The 15,116-nt window shown below is 42.7% G+C and overlaps 1 protein-coding gene across 6 annotated transcripts in view; it reads right to left on the bottom strand.

The window, feature by feature from the left end:
* Nucleotides 1-82: 82 nt before the first annotated feature.
* MAPKBP1 (mitogen-activated protein kinase binding protein 1) overlaps nucleotides 83-15,116 on the bottom strand; it is a 103,109-nt gene continuing 88,075 nt past the window's right edge. For 3 of the 6 annotated variants that reach the window (XM_032111253.1, XM_032111251.1, XM_032111252.1), the window contains 7 exons: nucleotides 14,637-14,782; nucleotides 14,077-14,247; nucleotides 13,141-13,219; nucleotides 11,274-11,584; nucleotides 9,406-10,467; nucleotides 6,071-6,156; nucleotides 83-5,092 (listed from right to left, as the gene is read on the bottom strand). In XM_032111253.1, the coding sequence (XP_031967144.1) occupies nucleotides 4,799-5,092; nucleotides 6,071-6,156; nucleotides 9,406-10,467; nucleotides 11,274-11,584; nucleotides 13,141-13,219; nucleotides 14,077-14,247; nucleotides 14,637-14,782 (2,149 nt within the window). In that variant the 3' untranslated portion in view covers nucleotides 83-4,798. The remainder of the gene's footprint in view (nucleotides 5,093-6,070; nucleotides 6,157-9,405; nucleotides 10,468-11,273; nucleotides 11,585-13,140; nucleotides 13,220-14,076; nucleotides 14,248-14,636; nucleotides 14,783-15,116) is intronic. The other 3 variants (XM_032111254.1, XM_032111256.1, XM_032111255.1) reach the window with 3 other exon arrangements.

Raw genomic sequence — 15,116 nt, forward strand, 5'->3', positions numbered from 1 at the left:
GCCCTCCTGCCCGCCCCTATCCCTGCCCACCCCTTCCCCCGGAAAACGAACCTCGGGCGCAGCTCCGAGGGAGTCCCGCAGCTCGGTAACAAATGGTCACGTTTTTATTGAAACAGTTTAAGACACGAAGTACAAATGGATACAGAGTTAAAAACAGCTCCCGCGGGAGCCTCACAGTGGAAAAAAAAAAAAAAACAACAACAACAACAAAAAAAACCCCAACAAACGGAATTTTTAATTTTTTCCCAAATAATAAGTAAAAAAAAAAAAAAAAGGACAAAGTATTATTTTACCTAAAGCCAAAAGTATAAAAACACGCATTTATAAATAAAGCGGGGGGGGTGGGGGTGGGGTGGGTTGTTTGTTTTGTGTTTTAGAAGAGGGAAGGAAAGGGCAGCGCGGGGGAACAGGGGTGAGGAGGTGCCTGCCTGGAGCGAGGGCGCAGGAAGGACACGCGGGGCGGACATGGCTTGTTCCGAAGGCGGCCGCCCGCGCGTGTCCCCCGTGGTGACACGAACACAGCCCCAGCGCCCCGTGTCATTCACACGCACGATCGCAAACATGGGACACGCCGGACCCACCCAGAGAAGGAAGCACCTGCTCTCTCGGGGGACTGCTAGACCTGTCTACCATTTCAATGAGGTTTTATGTCATTTAGTGTCCTGGATGCTACACATCCAACGGGGTGGGGGGAAGACACTGTATACATGCATGAATTTACCAAGGGTGTTTAAATACCTGCATTTCATTTTTTTTTTTTTCTTATATATAATTATATACATATTTGTTCTTTTTAAAAAATTAAGTTGGTATGTTTCTACTCCCGGAAAGAAACGTCCCAATTCCTCTGAGTCATGATGAAGTCTGCAAAACGGGGAGGCTGGGAAGGGGGCTGCTGTAAGGCCATGCCCCATTCATCACCTGGGAGGTCGCATGGAAAGGAGAGGACAACCTGAGAGAGGAGGTGGAAGAAATGCGGACTCCCATACACACAGCTCCTGGGTGCTGCTGAGGGATGAGGAGGAGGAAGGTGTTACCTGCCTACAGCAGGAAATAAAAGAGTTTGCTGCCCTCTCAGGTTGCAGCCCTTCCTACTGTCCCAGTTCAAGAGAGCCCCAGAACAAACTGAGGCCTTCCACAGGCAAAGCAGTACTACTTACAAGATGGAAAAGAAACCTAAAACTTCTCATATAGATCAGGAGTGTTGGGTTGAAGGGGGAAAAATATATGTAAAGAGGATAGGTAGGTCAAAATTATTTTTTCAGGCTTTATGTTAAACAAATAACTTATCTTAATTACAGGTATCTTGCTGTGCCTATGCTAACACCCACACAAACCAGTAAGAGGGATCATGAACCATTAAGAAGGATAGACTCAAATTTATTACCTCCTCCAACAAACCTCCTCACTTCCCAGGCAGTTACCATTCATTATTTCTCTACCTGGCCCAATGGACAGCCTGTGGTGAAACATGTTCACAAGGTGCAAATGCAATGCATTTATGCTCTCTTTGTTCTGTAAACTAGGGGTTTTAGGAATATTTCCTACTGCCAGCAATAGGAAGTTAGCAGGGAAGAATTAGTTGGATCAGTCTTAAATCATAAAGAGCAACACTATCTCCTCACCCCTCTCAGCAACAAACTTGTGGCACCAGCGTCTCCTTTACTGGGCTTCTACTACTAAATTCAAAACATCAAAGCCTTGAACAAGCAGCTCATGATTTTGCCATTTAAGAAAAAAATAGTTGCTTAGAGAACCACAAGAAGCAAGAGGCTCAATAGAACATATTTTAAAACAAACTCCTTCCAATTCATTCTTCAATTACAGCTCACCATCTCCAAGTCCTATATCTACTTTCCCAAAACCTTTTGGTACTGTATCCTTCACAGGTATTGGCCAAATGGTGTTCCTCGGACCAAGACCATCTCTACTTCTACTCTATTTTCCTAAGTCTTCTACATATACTATTCTAAATTTATTTTAAACTACACAACTATTCTCCAACTGATCTACTTGCCCAATACTTTTCTTGCCATCATTCTGATCAGATTTTACCTCTGGTTTCCTGTATACAGCCATGATCTCAAGTAAAATCCATTCCAGGAAACAAAACCCACTCTGATCAGCTTAAAAATCAGATTTGCTTCACACAACTTATTTCCAAGGAGCTTTGTTTCATATGTCTATGCCAGCTTTGCTGGTTGTTGCCCTTTACCTTCGTGGTAATTTCATTCTCGCCACTGGCTCTTCTGTATCATCTCTGACCTTTTTGTCACTATCTCAAAGTTTAAATTATAAAATGGTATAAAATTGCACAAGGAAGTACTATAAAGAACCCTCAAACCATTATCAACAGTACCGAAATATACCTGGGTTCAAGGGACTGCTATTTTTCCTGAGTGTCTTGTGGCCCCAGTACAGCAAGAAATTTCCTGTATACTAGGACATATGTTCACAGTCTGAAAGTGGAGGAACTGGTCACCTCAAAAGCAAGCTTGACCCACGCTAACTCCCATCACAGATCCAACATGACTGTCATCACACATTCCACTCATGGCATCTCCAGCTCACCTTTTCACTCAGAGAAACTGCCAGAAATTTCCTCTCTGGTTTCCAACTTGCCTTCCTTTGCAAAACCTGTCTGTGCAAGAGAAGCTGCTCATGGGACCAAGCACACCAGCTGATTCAGCACAATACAGTGCAGAGACAGGACTAGAAAATAACCCCTTTAGAGTTTCAGTACAAGACCATGGAAGTAAAGGTTAGCAAGGACACCTGAAACATGATTAGGCAGATTTCAATTACAGGCAGAAGTAGCTGGAAAGCTCTCCAAGAGTTCCCTATACTGCCATGTCCTGAAGCACTCAGTAGTGATCAGGCAGCAAACCTGGGGATCACAGAGAGATCTGGGGAGAGACAGAACTGCAGATTATTCAGCCCTAGAGCTACTCATGAGAAACAGGTTGTCCTATGCCAGCCTGGCCAGACCAGTAGAAAGAAAGGCTGCACTGCAGATCTGCAGTCACAGAAAGACAGAGAAGCCAACAGACCACATTTCCAAGTGCCACAGGATTTCAGACAGAAGCAGCCAGAACAGTAAAATGAAAGAAAACTGCTTCCACCCTGTAACCTGTGCAACCAAATGATGCAGTCTGGCTGCCTCTGACTGACTTCCACAGATGCTAGCGGTCTGTCTCCCACCAAAGGCTTGTTGCTTGCATTAGGTTTATGAACTGGGATTACACTGCTCTGCCTTAAAATAAATGCAAGACAGACTGGAGATGGAAGAAATAAAACATTTTGTGTATTTGCCCCTGTTGTTGAAAGGAGTGGGAGTAAGGGGGAAGGTGCTGAAGAATTTCATTGGTTTAATTTTTTTTTTTCTTAGCTTATATCATTGACCTAAAAACATCACTGGACAATTTTAAGCCACAACAGACACAAGTTAGCATGGGTTTAGAGAAGCTCCACAGGGCAAGAAGAATATTGCACATAAAAATGCAAGAAGAGAAGATTTTCTGTTTCTCAGACCAGAAATTCATGAAAAGCAAAGAGGCTGGAGAAATGGTCTCATTTGAAAATATCTCATTTGAAGTTCTTAGGAAATAATTTTCTGAGGGGATTTGAAACAGCTTTACAAAAGGCAAGAGAATCCCAGCCTTCTTGGGATGTAAATATCCTGTTTTCCTGTAAAGGCAAGGAGAATTCATTTTCCTGTCACAGAGAAATGAACAAATGACACAGATGACCCATGGCACCAAAGATCTCTCAAATTCAGAGTCACACTGTAAGAGATGGAAACCAGCTTTTTCATGTCACTTCTCCACAAATAAATCATAACATCAAAGTCAATATCCAACTCCTAATCATGAAAGGTGGCTGAAACAAACTTTAGTATTGTATCTAATTTCAATTTTTAAAATGTCTGCAGAAAACCCGGTCTGAAGTATCAATGTAACATCAAATTCCAGATTAAAAATACTACTAATGAATTCATAAAGTAATCTCCAAAGCACGGCCCAAGGCATACAGAGCCTTTCCCTGGAGGTGAATGCAGATAAAATACAGTGTGGGGACTGTCTTGACACAAGAGGAAAGCAGACAGGGTTGTCATAACAACAGCAGGATTACTACAGGGAACAAAACTAAGGCAGGAAAAGCAAGAACAGCAAGACAAGATCTAAGCAAAGAACAGTTCATTAATTGCACAGACACTCCAGCCTGTCTCTCTGTTGGGGGTTTATAATACAGATTGTTTCTCGCTGGGATATGGCAAAGGGATTGACAGTTTTTTTAAAGGACAAAGATAACAGCCACAAATGTGGCATAGAACAACAGTCAAGAGAAATAAATTAATAAATAAACCCATTAAAAGTCTGATTCTTGATTCTCATGAAGTCTCGGAGAGGAAGGGATTGGCTTCACATGGACTCCTTTGCTTTTAGTCAGCAGTTCAGAATTTGGATAAACTGGATTTTCTTTGTCTTTTTAGGTGTCAAACATCCTGACCTCCTGGCTATGAAGAAATTTCAAGGCAATTTCTCCAAACTCCTCTTTCAAGACTTTGTTTAGAGACAGGAAGTTGAAGACCATTGGGAAACAAATGCTAAAACTGTGGCCAGCACATTGCTAAGAATTGGAACAAGTCAGTTGTTGGAGCCTGAGGAAATCAATTTATAAAGGTATCCCCACCAGCCCTAGACCAGCTGATGGTAGGTAGCATTGGTCTGAAGCTCTCTCTGTGGTCCTCTCTTGTGATTACTTCTGTGTATTCACAAACACCTGAAAGCCACCCCTCTTAGAGTTTTTTGTCCATGCGCCGTTCCACAGCTTGCAGCAATAGCTCCGAGTACTGTTCCAACAAAGCTAGTGTCTGCTCATCTCCTAAGCTCTTGGGACTCGGTAGATTGGCACCACATCCCTCATTCAGTGGGCTACTGTTATCTTGTGGCTTCACCGGTGCCTCCTTATCTTTTGGAAGCTCTTCTGCATCCTTCAGAGAGTCCAATTCTTTCTTCATTGAGGAGAATGTCTCTGTCAGGAGGCCTGCTATTTTATCTTTGTCAGTAGAAGATTCTGTATCATTTAATACCTGAAAACAAAGAGGGGGGGAAAAAAAAAAGAATGCATTGGGGTTTAGGTAGAGCACCAAGTAAGCCATTTTAGCCCTTTAGGGAAGTGATGCCATAAAGACTTGCAGACCAATCAAATCTACTTTTCTTCAAAATTTGAGATTGCCTATTTAGACATATTAGCAGGATATGCATCCAATAGTCCTAGCTGCAAAAAATCCAAAGGCATTACTCCAATAGGACAGATATGGGAAGCACATTTTTGGGTAGTGTTCCCCTTATAGTGGGCTTAAGGAGGTACTATGTCTCCCAGCTGCAGCACAGGGCCACAGTCTCCAAATGCAGCTGGTCCCAGGAACAGAGCAAGGTCAGAGAGCTGATGCAAGTGCTGTGGCCAGAGCTGCAGAGGACCATGTGGCAGATGCTCACCATCAAAGTCTCACACTCATTACAGGAGACTTGGCAGATCAGTGCTAAGCAAAGAAACAAAGAGCTGTTATATTGCTCTGCATGTAACTGGTCTGGTCGTGACAGGGACAGGCAAATAGCTGCATGTTCCTATCACAGCTGGATTCCCATCATATCCCACATTTGCTAATCCTTTTCCCAGGCATCAAAGACAAAGAACACATGAGGATAATAAAACTCAAAGCTCCTATAATATTTCATATTCCTGAAATACTGTATAACCATTAATTAATTCCCTAATACCCCTTTGAAAAAGAGCATAGTATTATCTTCAGTTTACAGATAGGCTAAACAGACTGAACACTTAATTGATTTGCTCAGAGTACCATAGCAAACCATTGGAAAATCCAAAAGCTGGAAATCAGGAGCTCCTGCATCCCTGGTTCAAGTTGAAGATGCGGTCAAGTGGGCAGCCAGGCAGCATGTGTCACTGAACACACAGTCAAGAGAACACCTTGAGGCAGCAAGCACTCACATTCTGTGTAAGATGTCTGTGGGCTGTACCAGAGCCCGTGTCTGAGGTCACTCACCCTGCGGTAAAGGTGAAGGGCTCTGCGCATGCTGTCCTGGAGCTCGGATACCACGTGCTCACACTGCTCTATGCTGATGCCTGATTCTGGATGGGAGGAAAACATAAAAGCTCAGGTTAATGCACAGACACTCCACTATCTGCAACCTCATAGTTTCATAAGGAAACAGGTTTTTCAGTGCGTATCTGAAAGATCACATGCACACAACTTCTCATTCAATCTTCAGAACTGGTTTGAGCAAATCATTAAACAGGCACATTCTGCATGAGCTTTTCTTCAGACTAACTAGACATGCTGCTTACTTCAAACACCCCTATTTTTCCAGTCTTTAGACTCTCCAAAGTCAGCAATGTTTTTCCTCAAATTGCACATTTTTGTTACAGTCACAGAGAGTCACAGACTACCCATGTGATTTCCAATTACAATTAAAGCCATGTTTGTATGAGGGCTTCCAGTGGCAAGAGGGACTCATCCAAGGGGCCTCTAATTTAGCTTCCACCTAGTGAGAAATCTACAAGCACACCCTCATGCATCCTTCTGCACAGTGGACAACTAAAGCACGGAGGATGATGGATTATACTGAATTATTGCAGTGTTCTCTAGCAAGGACTGAGGTCCAGAGGAGTGGTGAGAAGCAAACTCAATCACAACAGAATTGCACTGCTGAGCAACCCATGACACACACTGCTGATACACCATAATTCAAAAATGAAAAATAAGAACAAGCAACTGAGGGACAGCATCTTCTGCCTGTCCTCACCAGATATTATCTCCAAAACATGAGTTGAAGGCCTGCAATCTTTTATACAGTAAACACTTTCATGAGTTAGACACAAACCACGAACAAAGACACAGACACGCAAACACAATCTTCAATTTGCAAAGGCCTGGACAAAGGCCATTCAACTTCTTTTAGTTACCCAAACCCATTTGACTTCTTTTAGTTACCCAAACCCAATACTTTGTCACATTAGCACTGTAATTTCTGCAATTCTAAGAAAACCATCTTTGAGCAGACTGGAGAGGACCTGAGCTAATTTTATGAATACATCTAGATGATCTATAAACAAATACAGCTTGAAAAACATCTCTTTATACATAAACAAAAACATCTACAAAGAACAAAGGGGTAAGAACAAATCCTTCCATCTGCATTCTTTGATCCTACATCACCCATGGAGTCCGAGCACAGCGGGCTTCAGTGCAATCCAAGATTCTTGCCTTCTGCCCCCCTCCTTTCCTCTTTATGTTTGAAACCCAGCTGTTTCTTATCATGATCATTTCTGGATTTCTCCTCTGATCATTGTTTTTATGCTGGTCTCCAGGTCTGGGAAGTGCCAGTCAGGAGAAAGGTCACAAAACCTAATATAAATGCTTAAGTAACAGGCATTTTCTGCCTCTCGGGTGTGCAGAGCAGAGCTCTTCAGAAACCAGCAGAGAATATTAAACACAGCAACAGTATTAAGCACATCTACAGCATATTAACTGTAGATGTCAAAATGCTTTAACAAGAACAATTAAGTCTCTTTATTTGCAGCCACTACACAAGCAGGAAACAGAAGGACAGAAAAATTAAGTGGAAACCCAAAGTAACAGTGCAAGTCAGAATCAGAATGAGTCTCTATCAACCCTATAGCTTTAATCTAAACTGCCACATTGTGATTTCCAGAAGCCACAGTAAGTTGTTCACAGTGATGGCCAACTTGGATCTAAACAGCTTTGCCAGCATCTACCACTAAAAATTTGGGAAATGTGGTCTGCAAGAAGCTTAAGGCTGACAGCTGCCTACTGAGAAAAAAACATTGGGGATCCACAGTGCTACACCATTCTAACTCACTAAAGGATGCTGTTAAATATTCTGTCAGGGTGTGCTATGTCTTGGGAGCCATTAAAAAAATAAAATCAATACTGAAAAAAACCTTGCTCTTTCTCTGTGCTACCTGTGTTAATTCTGCAAACTGACCAAAAACCATTTGCTATGTAGCCTGATTCCCAAATCTAGAAGAGAAAACTCAGCCTAAAGAGTACAGACAACTACAATTTTGCTGTAGAATGTGATTCCACAGCTTCAGGCTGCATCTGGTGCTGGAAGAAACCTCAGCCCTGTAGGGGGAGTGTCTGAAAATTTCAGATGCACTCACTGTTCCTCAGAGCAGCTACAGTATGGTAACTGCAGGTCCCTTAGCCAAAACATCACATTCCCTGTTTTACATAACAGTGCTTCAATCTTAAGGTGTTTGATCCCTCTAGAAATGCAAAAAGAAAAATAACAATGCATCAAAACTAGATTATCCTTCTACAATGCTTTGGTGCAGAAATATTGTGCTTCCCCATTCCAATGAATGGTGCAGCAGCCTGGCACCACAGAAGGTAATTGATCACAGGATTACAGAGCTATCCCTTCCCAGATATGAGTAAGAACAACATAACAAAGGAAGTAGAAAACTGTATAGCCCCTGAATGTACAAGGTATCAGTGCAGTGGTTAACATACAGCTTTCTAATGCACAACTCAGAAAGGCGTATTTCCTTTCAGATTGTGACTCAACAGAAAAACCTCAGCAGATTATGTGGGACTAAACAGTCTCTTCTCTGCCACTGGAGGTTTTCCTGCCTTGGAGGGCAGGATTTTTGCTTCAATTTGAACTTGCCTGCTAGTTTTCATTTGACTGAAGTACCTTAAACTGAGGCCTGTAACAAATCTTAGAGCTGTTTTCAGCAGATGAAAGTTTTTCAGCTTGTACCTTTTTCTCCAAACTAGAGATAATTCAAAAATTAACCCACATTTTTTAGGTTCAAACCCTGCACATGCACTGCATACTCAGTTTGCAGACATGTCCTCAAAGCAGGGTGATAACATCACAAAGACCTGCTCGCTCTCATAGGCAGCTACAGCAAGGAGCTCACCTCCATCAAGCCTTACCTCAGGGGAGAAAATCGTATGCAAACCCTTCTGGACCCTGTACACTTGCATATTAACAAAGGAAAGTTTGAGCTGCCTGGCATAACTTCACTGTCAGTATTATCTGTGCTTGCTTGGTTCTGCTAGCACATGTTTGCCTGCACCTTTATTTGCTGGCCAAACATGCTCTGAGAGGAGTGTGGGGGATGTGACCTACACACTCAGGGATGTGTAGGGGATTCCCAGCATGTCAGCTTTTAGCATTGACCACAAAGAAGTTTGACCCCCTAGAGGTAATTGTACAGCTAAATCACTAAAAAAACCGTGCTGAGGTCTACAAAACATTCAGCTAAGAAGGACTGTCAGACATAAGACCCAGAGGAAATGGAAACTAAAGATGGAGAAAAAGATGTTAGATTGAAGAAGTGTCTCACCATTGAGGGGATGGTTTATGGAACGAGACAGGTGCAGACAGGACGAGACAGGCCAGAAGCTGGACGTAAAGAAATGTGATGGGATCATGAGGCGGTTCACAAAGACAGGAGACAGAAGGGGGAAGATAAGAGATGGGTATCCATGCACACCTGAGACCTGTGCCAAGGCAGCTACAGATGTAGGAGACCTCGGCCTGATGGGGTCTAGTGGGCAAAGTCCAGGTTGGCTGTCTAGCACACAGGCGATGCCGGTGATCTGCTCCCTGCCCCTGGGCAGTGTGCTCTCAGGAGACCTTAGGGGCTGGCCCTCTGACACCTCCCTCAGTTTTAGACTAGTGACCCCTGGCTCATCCTGGCAATCTGTCCTTGAGACTGGATAATCCACTGGGCTCTCCTTAGCAACTCCTGTTGGGATCTCTCTACCAGGAACCAGAGACCCAGCAGTTTGATTCTCCCTCTTGGAGGCTCGGACCTCAGGAAAAGAGGGTTTCTTTTTAGAGGCCCCAGCAGGTGACTGTGGAGACTGCGGCTCAAGCAGGGCTTTTGTTTTGGTAGTGGGTGAGAAGGAGGCCAGTGTGGGTCTATCAGGCAATGGCTTGGGAATGTCAAGAATCAGATGTGCTCGGTTTGATGATGCCAACTTGCTGTGGAAGGACTTGGGAGATGAGCAGTTTACAACTGGCTGGAGTGCAGGTTTCACTGGAACATTTTCTTTCACTGGTAGCTTAATCTTCTCAGCATCTGGTGTGGAACTAAATTGTGTCTTCTCTGTCACTGGAGGACTAGTCCTCCCATCAGTCAACATTTCAGTGGAGCAACCAAGGTACAGATTTTCCCCTACAGATACGCTCCTTGACATCTTAGCCCGGAAGCTGGTTGTGGGGTTCATGTAGGACTTTGGTTTTGCGGCCCTGACATCTTTGGCCAGCAGAGCACCAGATCCATCCATCTTCAACATACTGGCTGATAACACCCTGCAATTGTTAGGTCTGGGATCCTTCTCAACCACCAAAAGAGTCTGAGGACGCTGCTTGGCAGAGGATATCACTCCAGGACCCTTATCTGTGAAAATTAAACAGACAAACATACCAAAAATAGACAAGAGCCTGTGAATTTAGGAGTGAATTCCTAAATCAGAATTGAATGTGGCTCAGCTCAGCCCTGTGAGATGTGTACAAACATAACCACTCGTTCAGGTTAGTATCACCAAGCCCCAACATCTTTCTTTTTTTTCCCATCCCTCATCCTGCTCACACACTGCTGCTTTCCTCATGAGACAGATTTGTTCTCAAAGTGTATGGTCAGAAGACCTCGGACCACTGTGACTCTTAAGAGAGAGGCCAGAGGAAGCAGGCAAAAACTTATATATGCTGTTGTGGTGATCAGGTGGGGTTTTTTGGTTTTTTAAAAAAACTTATTAATGGTTAGTAGGTTGATTGTTTCAAAAATAGAGTTACTTCACATGGAAGACATGGATACAGTAAAATCCCTGTTACTGTCTCTTCCTTCCCTCTTTCTCTCCTCCTCACCCTGGGGAGCTTCAGTCTTAGCTTGGAGCAACCACCCACAGCAAGAGAGAATTTCTTTGCAAATACATCATTTCACCCTTGCCAGTGCTCCTCCCACAGCTGCCAAACAAATATCAGGGACTGATAATTAGAATACCAGTATCTGCATTACAAATTAAAAATATTAAATTATATTTTAAATTAATACGGTTATAAATATTTTCCCTTGACAGGCTAGGAGTTAGAAGACATGTCAAGCCTGTAGCTCAGAATGCAGAAAGACAAGCTTAATTTAATTCCTCCACTCAAATGTCCATTTCATTCTCAGGTTCATACCATTATTCCAACCTGTGTCCTTACCCTCATGCACGAGGTCATGCACTGACTGTGCCTTTCTCATGACTGCATTCACAGGCCCTTCTGGAAAGGAGGCAATAACCCGTCCAGGAGCCATACCAACTCTGCTGGCCTCCAAAGCTGATCTGCGTTTCTTCTGCACATAAATAGCTCGATTTGAATTTACACTCTCCAGGAGCTGGCTGTTCTCCAATGCATCACCAGGATGGCTGCTGTCATTTTTCAACAGGTTTGGTGTAAACTGACTGGTCTGGGTTGGTGGCTCAATGGGCTTTGAATCCAGTGTCAGATTTGATGAAGAGAGTGACAGTCGTCTAAAGAACACAATAAAGAAATCCCAGTTAAAACAAGTAAGTGTCTTCCCCTGGATAGACAGGAACATGCATTAAGTTTCTCTGGAACAAAGAGCCCCTCCCTGTCTGGACTTTCTTGAGTCAAAAATGCCCTAAGCTGTTACCACTTAATTCTACTCAACCCTGCAAGCTCTGGTCTTCAGGCATTTGACTATAGGCTGCGCAATCACAGATACCATTGGGTTGCTGTTTCCAGGAAGGACACTATAAAAAGTGAAGACAAAAGAGAAGGAAAAATTTCAGGCATAGGAAAGACTAGGCAAAGTCAGGTCAGGTCTTTTCTCTCAGCTCACCTTACTAAAATTTAAATCTCTTCAATTCTAAGATAACCCTAAGAGGAAGTAAATACACTTTCCTAACATTATGAAAGCATAATGACTTGGAAAGCTGGTCAGTATCTTTAAGAGGAAAACCTAATTTCCTCTTCGTCTCCACTTCAGATAAACACAGTGGGCTTACTTCAGAAAGGAGGCAACTTTTAATCTGTCATGTTTAAACATCTGAACAGATTAAAAGCACAGAGGTTTTCATAACCAAACAACTACTTTCCTTGTAACATCTCTAAAGCACCAGTGACTTCCCTCACTCAGCACTGCAACTCTCCAGAAGCTTACACAACAGCTAACCACTGGCTTTCTTCCCAAAAATACAGTCTCAACATGAGACAGACTAAGAGGCGCTCCTGACAGCAGCAACAGCAGCTGAATACAGTAATAACAAACAAATTCCCTAACATGCTGAATCTGGATACAGCTGGTGAACCTTAGAAGATGTATTTGAATCTGCTTAGTCCTACGTAATGAAATTCATTCGAGCTGAGATTTTACGTAGTCATTTTAGAGGAATACAGGAGTACTTTTTGTTTTAAAGACTTATGAACCCAAATCAATAAAACCACTGACCTCATTATTTTTTAATTTGTTTTGTTGGGTTGTTTTTTTTTTTTTTAAATAACAAGGAAAACAGCTTGCAGAGGCCTTTTGGGGTGCTTTAGGGTTGAGGGGGTTTTGGAAGAGTAATATCCCTATGGGGCTTTGTGTGAGACACCAGAACACCCTGTGAAGGCATGGGATCAAGAAACAAAGCTGAGTAAGAAAGGACTGTAAAACAAAGGAAAAGTTGACAAATCTACTTTCATTGTCCAAGCTGAATGAAATGCAAAAGAATAAACAGAGCATAAACAGTGAAGAGTAAATTAGGTTATTAGTAATTCCTCCAACTTAATCAACCAAGGCATTAATCATGAAACAATTAAGCACATTGTTGAAAGAGGAAAAAGAACAAAACAATAGTGTTACATCAGGAAGAAATAGAACAGCTAAAGTGACCCAGGATAGCTTGTCCAAATCACAAGAGTCTGCAAGCAGCCTGCCAGGTGCTGTGCTAACACTTCACTGTGCCTAGGCACACCAAGGCCAGAAGTTTTCTCAACTATTTTCACCCAGGACCTAGCATAAGACCGAATCATATTAGCATAAATAGACAGACAGAAACACTCAAAACAAGCAGAGCCATACCTGAGAGCCGGGGACTGGGAAAGAAAGCGAGAGGAAATGCTGAGGTTTTCGGTTCTTTCCAGATTCCTACATGAGCCACCTAAAAATTTTGGTTAAAGGAGAAAGAAAAATGAGCAGTTTATTTACAGAACATTCTCACACATAGCTTTTCTTATCGTAGAGACTATAAAGTGTTCCCTCATATCCAAAGGGATTTTTTTAAGCTAAAGCCACAGAGAATGAAATAATTATATTTCCTTTGCCTTTAGTGTTCTACTTCGATTACTCTGCCTTAAGCTGCTACTCTCCCTAAGGGTACGCCTCCTCCTTTTTTGCTTCCCTTTGTGTCCTATCCTGCCTGTAGGACTGAGAGGCACTGGCATCAAGCAGAAAACAAACCAATCAAAGAGGAAAAAAAATAAAACGAAAAAAGGAACCCAAACAACTCACATAGATATTGCTGCCTTCAACCATTTTAAATTCTAAAAAGATATGCTTTTTTCTGGAGTTGGTCGATAAAGACAAACCAGCTCCTTTGCCACTCTGATGTCTCCTCTTATTCTCTCTCTCCACCCAGCATTTCAGCCTTTTCTTTTGTGACATTGGCTATGCCTTGATGCACCACTAGAGGCCACTGCGTGTCTCCTATGGGGGGGGTGAACGCGCAGTCAATACCTTCCTTCACAACAGGAAAAGCCAGTCCGGGAAAAACGTAACAGCTCTTCAGGATTCCAAACTGACACAGAGGCCAATCTCGTCACAAACGTACACACAGACCGATGAAGTTAACAGATGTCACTCTTCTTTAGGCCTCTTACGCTGTTTTCCATTTTTGTCCCCCTGCCCATTTACACACATCCACGAAAGCCTAGCAGAACTTGTAGCCTGGTTTGGCTTATACAGGGGAAAAATCAGGACTGACCTTACAAAGTCTCCCCACTGAACATAGAGAAGTACCTTTTCCATCACTGTTGCTCAGGGTCCCAAAATGCTCCTTGAGGAACTTTTCCTGATCAGGTATCTGAGGAATTTCTCCCTCCGGCATGCTAGTACCCACATCCTCTTCTTCTTCTTCTCCATCCAGGTCTGAGACACCATCTACACTTAGAGGTTCAGTGCCTTCAGAATCTGGGAAAAGACAAAAAACCCGCAGTGTTGTAAAAACTTAATGAGAGTAACATTAGCAAAGTTCAAAAAAACCAAAAAATCAACCAAGATGCTAAATTGAACCTAGAATGTTAAAAGTTAATCAGCATTACATGCAATAATTCTCTAATCTACCATATCCCACTAACAGCATAGGCTATGGCATAATCAGTACTAAACCTGCTTCCTTGGCTAGCAAGGTAAGAGAAAGCCAAAGGTGCACAAGGAAAGAAGTAAAGGACATCAATTCCTGCTTCACTGAGGTGTCTGTTCAAATGCTCCAGTACCAGTGTGATTAATAGGAGTGTGACCTCAGGCCAGCTCATGGAGAGCTCACACATAAATACATTTATAAAGTCTTTGCATCTTACCTTCATTTGGATGGTCTGGGCTGGACAGACGACTGCTGCTGTAATCTACAGAGCAGGCACTGTCTGGGCTGTGTTTATCTGGACACCCACTACTGTGATAACCTCTGCAGAGCTTCCCATGGGGCAGTGCTTTTACCTGGAACTCACTACAAGAGAGACAGGAAGATACAGCACTAGAAGAGAGATTTTTTTACATGTAAAGAAGCACATTTTAACTGTTACAAGGCCTTACCTGTGTCAGTAACACCTTTTATTATAAATGTAAGGCTTTAAAGAGAAAAAGAAGTTTATTTCTCTCATCATAATACAGTATATTTTTTGCATTTCATTAAGCTTGGACAGTGAAGTCCCAAGGGGACTGTCTTGATTTTCTGGGTGTTGTCAGTTCCCATGATTACCAGGCACCAGCACCACACTGCCCTGGCTTGATTTCCAGCACAGGTGAGGAACAAATGTACAGGTTTACATAATGAAAAAGGG

Source organism: Corvus moneduloides, chromosome 6, assembly GCF_009650955.1.
Source record: "Corvus moneduloides isolate bCorMon1 chromosome 6, bCorMon1.pri, whole genome shotgun sequence".
Classification (NCBI taxonomy): Eukaryota; Metazoa; Chordata; class Aves; order Passeriformes; family Corvidae; genus Corvus; species Corvus moneduloides.